The sequence below is a fragment of the Pecten maximus genome, chromosome 11 (genome assembly GCF_902652985.1).
Source record: "Pecten maximus chromosome 11, xPecMax1.1, whole genome shotgun sequence".
Lineage (NCBI taxonomy): Eukaryota > Metazoa > Mollusca > Bivalvia > Pectinida > Pectinidae > Pecten > Pecten maximus.
Window position 1 is genome coordinate 43,799,274 of NC_047025.1, and position 14,485 is coordinate 43,813,758.

Here is a 14,485-nt window from a genome sequence, read left to right on the forward strand (position 1 = left end):
ATTAGCCACGAGTACATATGTCCTCCAGGCAAATCGCGTCTACTATTGGCCACGAGTACATATGTCCTCCAGGGCAAATCGCGTCTACTATTGGCCACGAGTACATATGTCCTCCAGGCAAATCGTGTCTACTATTGGCCACGAGTACACATGTTCTCCAGGCAAATCGCGTCTACTATTGGCCACGAGTACATATGTCCTCCAGGCAAATCGTGTCTACTATTGGCCACGAGTACATGTTCTCCAGGCAAATCGTGTCTACTATTTGCCACGAGTACATATGTCCTCCAGGCAAATCACGTCTACTATTGGCCACGAGTACATATGTCCTCCAGGGCAAATCGCGTCTACTATTGGCCACGAGTACATATGCATACTTGCCAACTTTCCCGATTTAGTCGGGAATTTCCCGATTTCAGACTCCCTGCCCCGTCTCCCGATCGTATAGATAAAACATAGTGTATTCTCCCGATTTTGGAGAATATGTCTTGATAACCCCGTATGGAGCCCCTATTCATCTTGTTAGATTCACTAAGGCCTATGACAGGTAACGCTTGCTGGCTGGTGAAAGACATATGTGTGGGGCATTGGTCAGTTAACTGACCTGCTCACAGACCGTAACGAAATTCTGACACTTCACTGACTGCAAGGGTGACAATACCCCGATAAATAAACAATTAATTAAAACCAATTAAGCTGAGGACGCGTGGTGATGGTTTTGTAGCAGGTCAGTCATGGTTTATTAAACGCTTGTAAATGGCTTCCTATACTGCCTTTGATGTCAAGCGCATAAACGACCTCTACTTGACAGTATATCTCGGACAGTAAAAGTGAAAACAACACTGGCAATGTTATCAACGGAGTATCGAATGTGACAGATTACTTATTGGAATGTTAACTACATTTAAACATGGGCTGATCTTCAGATAATTAGCTCAAGGAAATAAATTCACAATAACGACCATTTAGACCGAAGGCCTGGTTGCCGGTAGGTAACGTCGTTTCAATCACCGTAGCATCAGCATACTTATATAGTGTCAATTAGCAGAGACTTATTTTGGCAGAAACTTTCCCAATTCACATTTTGAAAGACAAAAACATGTCCACAAATACTAACTTTCTTAAACTAAATACTGTCATGTTATAACTTTGAAAGCCTATAGTGATTACAACTGCTGGTACAGCCCTTTTATATTTTTTTTTGTATTATTGTCTTTGTTGTAATCCAAAGGAAACATTTGAAATTTCATTCAGATATTATATTGTACTCTAGATATTTATCGTGACATTTTAGGTATTTTCTTTTCAAGTTTACTGCTGGAGAGAAAGCTTGATAGAAAGTGATATCATTGTGATAATTTACATTTAATTGACTGACATCTATCTTACAACATAATTTTCATAACATATCTAAGTAAATACTTTTATTTAGAGTGAACAGTGAGTTAAATCATTTCCAGAAATAATTAAAAATGATGTAATTTTGCAGCTATTTTTTTGTAACTTGTTGCTTATATAATTATCTTTCCAAACTTGAATAAAAAAGATCATTGGCCAAGCTTGAAATAAGTTTTTTCCCCATTTTTTCAGTGAGGGAAGGAAGCTTAAGTGTTCATGCAAGGAATTTATTTTCCAATAGCAAATTATCTCCCCTTAGTTTTTGTTTGCTAAATGTGTCGCGCGTGAAATGTGATTTCCGGTCAAAAATGTCGCTCACGCACTTTCTCCCCCATGAGAATTTTAAAAAGTTGGCAAGTATGCATATGTCCTCCAGGCAAATCGTGTCTACTATTGGCCACGAGTACATATGTCCTCCAGGCAAATCGTGTCTACTATTGGCCACGAGTACATATGTCCTCCAGGCAAATCGTGTCTACTATTAGCCACGAGTACATATGTTCTCCAGGCAAATCGTGTCTACTATTGGTCACGAGTACATATGTTCTCCAGGCAAATCGCGTCTACTATTGGTCACGAGTACATATGTTCTCCAGGCAAATTGCGTCTACTATTGGTCACAAGTACATGTTCTCCAGGCAAATTGCGTCTACTATTGGCCACGAGTACATGTTCTCCAGGCAAATCGGAGTGCCATCAATCAGAACAAAGTGTAAGTGACCTGTCTATTATATTAAGTGAAAAGGGTGGTTAAACCAAGGACCATTTCCTGCTGAGGTGTGTGTCACTATAAGATGTTAGGAACCGTTATTCTGGGAGCCTACCAACGCAATTCAATTGATAAGACGTCCGACTTCATCCTGACGCACTGGATATCACTCGGAACATTATAGACAGCAGCTGTTTATACGAAGAGAAATCTGATGATGGGGTTCGCCACCTTGTGAACTTTAATGCGAAGAGGCCATGATACTCGCTGTATGTAAAGAAATTTAGCTCGCTCGGTCAGTTAAAACACAGACGCAATCACTAGCTGGGGTGTGTGACTAACTAAAGGACAGTTTAACACGTCACATATCCTCGTTGCTTTGCACAAGTGAATGTAATTTTAGTGGATATACCTAGGTAATCCATGGAGCTTGAACTCTCGTATCCTTCATTTGTGCTGCGATTTTAACCAGCGCACTTAATTTGTGCAGGGACTGTAAATAAGTTATTACTCCAGATATTAGAGGTTCTTCTATGAAGGTGGAAATTAAAGAATACAGATATGGATCTATACAATTTTCATCAAACTTGGTTGATATTTACTCCAGTTATGGTGTTCGCATTGTCCAATAATAATATTATCACAAAGGGCAATAACTCCGTTAGTCACCGTCGAATATTTCCCATTTTTGAACACGTCCGATATTTTGCAATATCTGACTGCATACAAAGTTGCATCAAACATGGATGATATTTACTCAAGTTATGGTGTTCGCATTGTCCAATAATAATATTATCACAAAGGGCAATAACTCCGTTAGTCACTGTCGAATAATTCCCATTTTTGAACACGTCCGGGATCTTTGCGATATCTGACTGCATACAAAGTTTCCTTTCTCAAGTTATCCCGTTCACAAGGTATTGTTTTCAGACGGATGGATGCCGAACGTCACGGTACGGCATAAGCTCACCTTGGTCCTTTACTTGGCATCGTTCAATGCTTTATACATGTTTTTTTTCTCTATTGAGTAAAATTTACCCTTTTTCACTATTGCCTAAGATTTACCTATGTGATTATGGGGATATCTTTTATTTATCAACTTCTTGAATGATGAAACTGCTATATGATGCAGGTAATATTAATCATTTGCATACCAAATGTATATAAATTGTCCATTCTTAAATTCATTTATAAATGCGAGATTGACTTTTTGTAATTTGTATGACATTTTTAGACTCTCAGGTCTGTACATGATATCAAACACAAACACAAGTATATAGTAGCATTTATATTTATTTTGTCTCCATGCCAGTGAATACCAATGCAATTTTAAGAGAAATACATGGATAACAATATACGAGTGACTTAGTAGAATGTCTATAAGCAGAGCTACGTCCTCAACCCCAACAGAAAGTCAATGTGGACATTTATCCCCAATGAGAACAGATCCCTTTACTCTCTCAGGCACTTTTAAGGGTTCATACTGACCCTGACAGAAGTAATGAGACCATGTTCTATCAGCTATTTACTTTTTGAATTAAGTTTACTACTTTTATATGTTAAACTATTAACACAGAAAAAAATAAAGCCAATATGTATAGGAATAGTCTATATTTTAACAGAATTACCACCCAAACACAGTCACCTAGCTCACGGAATGAAAAGTGCTAAAATTTGAATGTTTGATTTAAAATGACAATGATTTTTGACTAGATGTGGTATGAACTTTTGATTTGTCTACATGGACTTCTTACCCACTCAACTATCGCATTTGATGCATTATGTGTAACTGGTAACAATGTCTTTTATTTCACAAAACAATATGAATTCCTTTAAATTACAAAAGTCCCTGATTGGAAGATTTAAATCACTGAAGAAATCAGAGGAATTGCATTAGATCACATGAAAATTATTGCAAGAAAGTTTATGAAAACAAAAATAAATGCATTAATACATGTTTATATTGACGATGGCATGAGAAACAAATGTGTTAATTGTTAAAAACTGCGTATAAAATCGGACTACATTACCACAGAAACAACCATCAAACAAAGACAAAAATAACAATAAGGCCTACACACATACATTGTTTACAGAGGACACTTACTACTAATAATACTTTTACAAATTAATATTACAATCATAAATAAAAATGGTGTACATGTACGCCTATGCCAATATATAGTGATCCATGACAATTCAAATGGTTGAATGTGACGACACTATTGGACCCTATATCTTTGTAATATATAGTTGTCTGGCTGATTATGCTTTAAGGTAATACATATATATATATATATATTAAAGAGTTCTGGCATAAAAATATTTAATATGCAGTATGACTTTTAAATATATCTAACAAATATTAAAAAGAAAGAGTTTATCAGATTGATTAATGTAGCCTTCTCTGTAAAGTTTGAAGTGAGATTTTTACATTATGTTTCCCCCATGGTTGTTGATGATTAAAGCTGTTTCTCATCCTATAAATATTCTGTTATCATAACTGTCTGATGTTAAATATTAGTGTTGTTTAAACAGTTAAAATACATCCAACAATCCTAACAATTACAAACACTGAAGATCTACACCCACTGGTCCTGTGGGGCTCCTTTATTCCCGATGTAGAAATCTCCCCCAAATTTTGTTTGTATGTAATTGATGTTTATTTATTGTTTCTATAACAATGACGTTGATTTGAAAAAGTCAGAAGAGGTTAACAACTTGTGACTGTTGTTTGTCATGTTTACCTCCAATAAAAAAAAGTCACACTTAACATTAAACATCAAATCTTCATTTTTTTAAAAACATGTGGAACCTGTCTCTCCTTTATGTATGTACTGATATATAGTGTTTGAACATGATTGATCTTATTCATTAAAACTACTGATATATAGTGTTTGAACATGATTTATCTTATTCATTAAAACTACTGATATATAGAGTTTGAGCGTGGTTTATCTTATTCATTAAAACTACTGATATATAGAGTTTGAAAGTGATTGATCTTATTCATTAAAACTACTGATATATAGAGTTTGAACGTGATTTATCTTATTCATTAAAACTACTGATATATAGAGTTTGAACGTGATTTATCTTATTCATTAAAACTACTGATATATAGAGTTTGAACGTGATTTATCTTATTCATTAAAACTACTGATATATAGAGTTTGAACGTGATTTATCTTATTCATTAAAATAAAGTAGTTTTGGGGGAAACACAACAGCCAGTAAGAAAGAGAACAAGATTAAATTCTGCTCAACATAGGTAAATGCCATGCACCTAATCATTTTGTCATGATGATTGTAGCATGTTAAAATGTTAACTGCAGCAACACCCTGGGGATGACGATCCATATTCATAAGATAATGGTTATAGGATCATTGGCAAGAATATATCTATAAAGCATTACAACAACTTACAGCTAATCTATGACACTCTTTTGTATAAAATAACAAGTGTTTATCAGCCGACAGGTTTATTTTCTATGAAAAACTTTCGGTTATTAAAACTGTGAAGGACTGCAACATATGTACATTGTCTAAAAAGGTACACAAAGGTGTTTAAAGAAGCTATTTTGGCAAAACAGTGATTTTACATTACAGAATCTTGGAAGCAGTTTTACTGAATAGTTTGCTGGTTAGGTCACAAAAACTGCATAGAAAAAGACATTTACCCTAGGGGTCATCGACATAGAACACCACTATACATCCCAGTCTAAAGGAGAAAATACCACAAAATAGTGCATCTAGGGAACATACAGACTTGAATAATGATATTTAAACAATGTTCTGACTTGTGACATCAACAAGTACAGGTTGTAGTAGGTAGAGCACCACAATTATCTTTGTTCTAAGTGTTGAATTGATCCCCGGGCCAGCACGGACACCACACACAACACTAAGTCTCTAGAGTAAGCATAGACGCCTTAGTTGACTGGTCCCTAGAGTAAGCATAGACGCCTTAGTTGTCTGGTCCCTAGGGCAAGCATAGACGCCTTAGTTGTCTGGTCCCTAGGGCAAGCATAGACGCCTTAGTTGTCTGGTCCCTAGGGCAAGCATAGACGCCTTAGTTGTCTGGTCCCTAGGGCAAGCATAGACGCCTTAGTTGTCTGGTCCCTAGGGCAAGTATAGACGCCTTAGTTGTCTGGTCCCTAGGGCAAGTATAGATGCCTTAGTTGTCTGGTCCCTAGGGCAAGTATAGACGCCTTATTTGTCTGGTCCCTAGGGCAAGCATAGACGCCTTATTTGTCTGGTCCCCAGGGCAAGTATATGCTGTTTATTGCTCATGTCTCACTACCTTCAGTGCCCAGATTTGAGGGCCGTAACAATTGTTACACATATCACATGTTCAAATACATGGTCTCCCAGGGTGTCTGGTGGTATTATGGCAGTTTTCTTTCTTATGACAGCAGTTCTGAAGATTAAAACAGTCAAAACAGATCTGACAATCTATCATATAAAAGTTGACAAATTGTTTTACACAATACATAAACAATGAGTCCATTAATGTACGGCTAAATAACACTCAAGTCCACTTGTATAGGTCAAAGGTCAATTAACCCTTGGGGCATGAAGCTGCCAGGCAACCAATGAGAAGTTTCAAACAAAACCGAAATCTTCTTGACGTGTGGACTATCGGGACGTTTATACATGTCCTGTTGTGACCTTCTGACGTGTGGACTATCAGGACGTATATACATGTCCTGTTGTGACCTGGTACTGTACTGTGAGCAAATTTTTCACACTTCACTGTCAGCCTATTGTCAGATTGGTGTTGGCCAATATTCTTGAAGTCCATTTTTTCTCAAACAGCTAACCTATTTATTGTCTGTACACGTACTGGACACTGGAATCCTGAAACCTGTGCAGTATTTAATCTTTCTAGCCTTCATATAAGTCAGATGGTATTGGTCCAAACTGTACCATCAGAGTAAAGGTATCTTCAATGCTGTTTCTTCACTTAGAATAACCTTTTCTTGTCTTTTTTCACTGATCTGAAAAGGAAATAACACTTCATTAACATTCTGAACATTATAAACATCTTTGTCATTTGAAAATAAATACAAGTAGTACTCAGAATTGAAAGTCGTCGTAAAATTTAAACTGTGAAAGTGAAATCTTTAGTTGATATGTCATGAACTGCATGTATATACCATACTTAACTGGCAATAAACCCCTTCCCCTTTCTATCACTGGTATAACGCCCCGTCTCAGGACTCCACTACTTACATATTCTCTGAGGACCCCACTACTTACATATTCTCTGAGGACTCCACTACTTACATATTCTCTGAGGACTCCACTACTTACATATTCTCTGAGGACCCCACTACTTACATATTCTCTGAGGACCCCACTACTTACATATTCTCTGAGGACTCCACTACTTACATGTTCTCTGAGGACCTCACTACTTACATGTTCTCTGAGGACCTCACTACTTACATATTCTCTGAGGACTCCACTACTTACATATTCTCTGAGGACTCCACTACTTACATATTCTCTGAGGACTCCACTCCTTACATATTCTCTGAGGACTCCACTCCTTACATATTCTCTGAGGACTCCACTACTTACATATTCTCTGAGGACTCCACTACTTACATATTCTCTGAGGACCTCACTACTTACATATTCTCTGAGGACCTCACTACTTACATATTCTCTGAGGACTCCACTACTTACATATTCTCTGAGGACCTCACTACTTACATGTTCTCTGAGGACCCCACTACTTACATATTCTCTGAGGACCCCGCTACTTACATATTCTCTGAGGACTCCACTACTTACATATTCTCTGAGGACTCCACTACTTACATATTCTCTGAGGACTACACTACTTACATATTCTCTGAGGACCTCACTACTTACATATTCTCTGAGGACTCCACTACTTACATATTCTCTGAGGACCTCACTACTTACATATTCTCTGAGGACTCCACTCCTTACATATTCTCTGAGGACCTCACTACTTACATATTCTCTGAGGACTCCACTACTTACATATTCTCTGAGGACCTCACTACTTACATATTCTCTGAGGACCCCACTCCTTACATATTCTCTGAGGACTCCACTACTGACATATTCTCTGAGGACTCCACTACTTACATATTCTCTGAGGACTCCACTACTTACATATTCTCCAAGGACTACACTACTTACATATTCTCTGAGGACCTCACTCCTTACATATTCTCTGAGGACTCCACTACTTACATATTCTCTGAGGACTCCACTACTTACATATTCTCTGAGGACCCCACTACTTACATATTCTCTGAGGACCTCACTACTTACATATTCTCTGAGGACTCTACTACTTACATATTCTCAGAGGATCCCTTCCCAGTTAGGCCCACAGAATCCTCCCAAGTGGTTTTTTCCTTTTCAAATTGCTTCCATCTCTCATCCAGTTCCTTCTGCTGTTGTTCTAGGGACTTCTTCATCTGCTCTGCCCGTCTTTGTAACTAAGACAGAAATGTCTACATTGTTACCATATTCATTCTCAGTTGATGTCGTTAACCCCAATATTTGACATGTAAATAAAACAATTTGATCAACAGGCAAAAATATAAGAGACAATGTTTAACATAAACAATATAAAAGGGTCTTACTGGTCACCTGAATTCCTGAAGTATACCAATACATGTTATTGGTCACCTGACATCTGAAATATATTTATAGATGACGTTTTGATTTAACACATCTCACACCTGTGAACTTGAAAATAGATCAAGTTTTGTTCATTTGAACAAATTTTGCAACCATTCATCCTAGAATTTTAACTGACTAATGTCATGACCCTAGATCTCTTGGTTATTGAAAAGACATTTAACGATTTGATCCCCTTTGACCTTGAAAGTTGATCAAGGTCATTCATTTGAACAAATTCAACAAGGATGGGTAGTATTGCAACAGCAATACAAAGTCCCCTGCCTGAGCTAGGACTGCACCTATTTATTTCGCATTTTTATAACTACATGTTATACTGAACATGTATACCAAATTTCGTTAAAATCGTAGAACTTTAGGAGGAGTTGTCCGGACAAGCCTCAACTAATGAGAAGCCGGTGGCCATTTTGAAAAAAAAAAAATGTGGGATGCACAACTACATAATATACTGATTATGTATACCAAGTTTTGTTGAAATCGGAGTAGGAATTTAGGAGGAGTTGTCCGGACAAGCCTCAACCAATGAGAAGCCGGCAGCCATTTTGAAAAATGTTTTTTTGAAAAAAATAATGTGGGATTCACAACTACATGTTATACTGATCATGTATACCAAGTTTCATTAAAATCGGAGTAGCAGTTTAGGAGGAGTTGTCCGGACAAGCCTCAACCAATGAGAAGGCGACGGCCATTTTGAAAAATGTTTTTTCGAAAAAAAAAAAATGTGGGATGCACAACTACATGTTATACTGATCATGTACTCACGTCTGCTTCGGAGTCTTTGAGTTTCTGTTTCTTCTCCTTGACTTTCATTTCAAATACCTGCTCCATTTCTGCCTCCATCTTCTTCATCTTGTTGTCATGTTCACGCTTCTCCTCTGCCATCTGTGATAATGGGTCTCTGCAACAAAACATGATGAATATAAGACAGGCATGTGTGTACTCTTTGTACTGGAATATAAAGTTTTATTAATCAACTCTCCTTCAGGATGAATCCACCTCAATATTTATCAATTGATCATTGTATTTAGCTTTGTTTACTCACACAACATCAGACTTCTATACCAAAGTGCCTAGAGCGTAAAAGGTTGATGATGAAATTATTAATCTGTGATTATGTTATAAGTATATATAGTATAAATTAAGGAATGAGGTGTGGAGTAATGTTCAGTGGTGAGGTGATATTAATCTGTGATTATGTTATAAGTATATATAATATAAACAAGAGGCCCAGGGGCCTTAACCTGTGATTCAGTGGTTAGGTGATATTAATCTGTGATTATGTTATAAGTATATATAGTATAAATTAAGGAATGAGGTGTGGAGTAATGTTTAGTGGTTAGGTGATATTAATCTGTGATTATGTTATAAGTATATATAATATAAATTAAGGAATGAGGTGTGGTGTTCAGTGGTTAGGTGATATTAATCTGTGATTATGTTATAAGTATATATAGTATAAATTAAGGAATGAGGTGTGGAGTAATGTTCAGGGGTCAGGTGATAATAATATGATATTTTGTTTACTAAATAGTTGTTTGTACACAACATTTAAAAACCCCGTCACAGTCTTCATGTTAGTAAATATCTATTTCTAACCTCGCGCCTTTGATCACGTGATGTTCTTGACCAATGGAAATACGTCAGGGGATAGCGCCACCTGCATTCATTTTCAAGCAGCGTGATTATTTGTAGCAGCAGTGTTTTATTCATCATTATTTTCTCCTATTGTTTACTTTCGTCGCAACAACTCCTATTGACTTTTGAACTTACGAGTGTTTTGCCTGGAGTTGTCGTCTCCTACGACAGTGAAGTACACACCAATAACGGTATTTACACGTGTGTTGTGTTTGTTTACATTTTTATCGACGTGTGTCGAGGACATTTCCTTTAGTTTACATTGACGAATGTCATTCGTCATCGAGTTGTGTATTTCCTATTTGGATCCTAACAGTCTTTATGCAACCACAATGTGTTTTCTTTGCTATCGGGATCTAACTTTGTGTGTGACTTATTCGTGCTAGTGGAAATCGAAAGACATCAGTTTGTAAACCTTCTCGGGTCATCTAACATGGCGGCCAAGCAGGTCAGGAACGCGTCACTACCAGCAGCTTGGTGCGCGATCCCAGGATTCCGTGCGGGATTCAAGATGGCAGCGCCCATGTCTTGTCGAACACTGTAGGGCATTGCATCGTCTTCTTTGGCGTTTACGGTTAATTTTGTAGGGGTAATTATCTGATTTAAGGAAAGATAATTAAGGAACTACACGTACAACATTATTAGTCTAGATTTCCATCTCGCGATATTACGACATGCAGTGTACTCGGAACTAACCGAACAACTTAACTAGTCGGAATTTCAATCTCCCGACGATTACGACATGCAGACTCCTCGGATAATCAACGAACAACTTTGATAACTACATACAGACGACTCGGAAACTCACCGAACTACATTATGCGTTTCCATCTCCCGATGATAGCGACATGCAGATAAAGTGGAAATCGTAGCACCAGCTTACTATGCTTCCAACTCAGTTGTCTTGGACTTTTCAGCGGTGAGATTACTCATCAATCTGTCTATTTTGACTTGTTGTACCTGACCAGACTTTGGTTACAGCGTGGATATCAGAGGAGCATTCTCGATACTTGTTACTCTAGTAAACATTTATATCTTCGCGTTCACACCTTCTATCTGTATCTAGCGTTACTCTTTTCTATGTACTTGTCACAGATATTTCTAAATAATTGGTTTACGGCATAGCTGTCACACCTTTTATCTGTATCTAGCATTATTGTTTTCCTTGTACTTGTCACAGATTCTTGTTTATACATTGTGCGGAATATATTATGCAACTGTTAAGGAGAGCTTTGTCATAGATATATATAGAGATGATGTTTCTTCCTCACTTTATTTAGTCTGTTACTAGATTGTTATTATCATGTACTAGGTTTAATTAGTTATCAGTCAGATCAAGCCTCTTCTATTACGAGTCAAGTCACTCATCTCATGAGTAATCACAACTTAAAGTCTAGGATCTTCTCAGCAGCCATAAGAAGTGAAGTTTTTCCTTACAATAGCCACCAACCTATGCCATGTTTTATTTGTTTATTTTGTGGGTAATCAGGTCATGTCTTCAACCACAATCAAGTCACTCTTCTCTTGAGTTGTCATAACTCGAAGTCAAGGGTCTTCTCAGCTGTGTCTGCGAGTCAAGTTTCTTCTCACGAGTCACTGAGACTCAGAGCCAAGGGTCTTCTCAGTAGCACTTAGGAGTCAAGTTTGTCATGCCACCAGCTACTACTTCGCTGTGTTTTGATTCGTTAGTTTATGCAGTCATGTCATCGCTTCTCCAATCATGAGTCAAAACTCTTCTCATGAGTAATCACAACTCAAGAGTCAAGGGTCTTCTCAGCTGTGTCTGCGAGTCAAGTCTCTTCTCATGAGTCACTGCGACTCTGAGCCAAGGGTATTCTCAGTAGCACATAGGAGTCAAGTTTGTCACTACAGGGGTACTAGAGTCAAGTCGCTTCTCTATGGCTCAGTAGGGTCAAGCTTCTTCTCTAGTAGGACCTTTCAGTATGAATGATTTAGAGTCAAGTTGCTTCTCTGCTGTCAAGTAGAGTCAAGCTTCTTCTCTAAGTCAAGCATTTTAGAGTCAAGTTGCTTCTCTGCTGTCAAGTAGAGTCAAGCTTCTTCTCTAAGTCAGGCATTTTAGAGTCAAGTTGCTTCTCTGCGGTTCAGTAGAGTCAAGCTCCTTCTATAAGTTTTGAGTACTCCATTTTCTTTCTTCACCGTGAAATACCTGGAGTCAAGTTGCTTCTCTGGAGTTCATCAGAGCCAAGTTTCTTCTCTGGGTGTTTCTCCAAATACTCAAGTCTTGTTAATTTAAGTTAGCTGTTTAAGCCCTGTACACCATTCAGTATCCTTATTGTATTTCTGCTGTTCAGTAGAGTCAAGCCCCTTCTTTAGTTTTGAGTACTCAATTTCTTTCTTCACTGTGAAATACCTGGAGTCAAGCTGCTTCTCTGGAGTCCGACAGAGTCAAGTCTCTTCTCTGGGTGTTTCTCGGAATACTCACATCTTGTTTATTTAAGTTAGCTGTATAAGCCCTGTACTACATTCAGTATCCTTATTGCATTAAGTACTTATAACTTTAATCGTATCTCCTTTTATGCATCGTAATCAGTTTGAGTGTTGGCAGGTTCATTATAACTACCTGTTCTGTGTATGTAAGTTCCTTAGTCTTGGTAACCAGTTTGTTGACTTTCTTAGGACATCTGCAACCCTTTCTTTGTCTATTATTAGTAGATATAGTTGACATACGGAGCTTGTTATCCTCTTACATCTTCAGGGTGCGTTCCCAGTACCTAATTATCATCCTTAACACTTTATCATTGGCACTGTTTCCTTAATTAGACCTCCATCAGAAGGATGTAGTTCTTGCATCTGTCTCATTCACAGACGCAGAATCTAGTGCTCCTTTAAATACTATCTCACTTTATAGTATTAGGTATGTTTTTCCTCTCTTTTTCAGCTTTATTCCATACGTGATATAACCTTTCAATCATTTGAACTCTTGTCATTACTTGGTTTATCTGCAAGCTTTATACCAGTTACTGTGCCACTGACCACATTTAACTTCTTAATGTCTCATTTTAGAGCATATGATAATTATGTGTGTATATATGTAATATACGGTGCATTAATTTCTATAGGCAAATAATCAATAATTTTCTAGTTCATCATCAATTCACTTTATCTACACTCTTAAAAATATTACATTGTCATATCCTTCTTGCACATAATTTCTTTCTTGGGGGCTCTCATTCGGTTACTTTATTGTAACCTCTTCGATTTGGCCTTTTAAATTCGGGGAATTTCTTGCCCCCAATTCATTATATCATATTTTGTGTATTTATTTCTTATGTAGATGATATGCTTGGGATCGCCCAAGCTCGGGGGTCGCCCCATCTGAAACAGTCTTAGCAGAACTGCCTGCTTTTTAGCTACCAACTGCTTACTCTGTGGCTTGAGGTCGCTCAAGCTAGGTTTCTCTCCTCTCTATTAGTCATAGCTAGCTAAGCTATGATCGCTCTAGCTTGGGGGTTGCATGCCCCTATAGTATAATTAGTATCTTAATTGTTTAGGTGTATCTTTTTAGTAGCGAGTAAAAATTTATTATGTAATATTGTTAGTTGATGTTATTTAGTTGTAAGAATGAGCAGCCCCTAAGAATGCCAAAACCTTTAGGTAATATTTAATATGAGCCTGAACAAGTTATTGGTTCCATTCAATAAATTTTTGACTTTCATACTGTTTTGGTGTGTTGTGTATAAACTGTGATTATGTTATAAGTATATATAATATAAATTAAGGAATGAGGTGTGGTGTTCAGTGGTGAGGTGATATTAATCTGTGATTATGTTATAAGTATATATATAATATAAATTAAGGAATGAGGCGTGGTGTTCAGTGGTGAGGTGATATTAATCTGTGATTATGTTATAAGTATATATATAATATAAATTAAGGAATGAGGCGAGGAGTAATGTTCAGGGGTCAGGTGATATTAATATGTGATTATGTTATAAGTATATATAATATAAATTAAGGAATGAGGAGTAATGTTCAGGGGTCAGGTGTATGTAACCTCGTCTGTACACATAGTCAATGCCACAGTTATAGCAT

The 14,485-nt window shown here is 37.2% G+C and overlaps 1 protein-coding gene across 3 annotated transcripts in view; it reads right to left on the reverse strand.

Moving 5' to 3' along the window:
• Positions 1–3,382: 3,382 nt before the first annotated feature.
• Positions 3,383–14,485, reverse strand: part of LOC117337883 (septin-7-like) — an 86,447-nt gene continuing 75,344 nt past the window's right edge. For all 3 annotated transcript variants that reach the window (XM_033899028.1, XM_033899027.1, XM_033899026.1), the window contains exons 11-13: positions 9,560–9,695; positions 8,450–8,592; positions 3,383–7,107 (exon numbers count right to left, since the gene is read on the reverse strand). In XM_033899028.1, the coding sequence (XP_033754919.1) occupies positions 7,074–7,107; positions 8,450–8,592; positions 9,560–9,695 (313 nt within the window). In that variant the 3' untranslated portion in view covers positions 3,383–7,073. The remainder of the gene's footprint in view (positions 7,108–8,449; positions 8,593–9,559; positions 9,696–14,485) is intronic.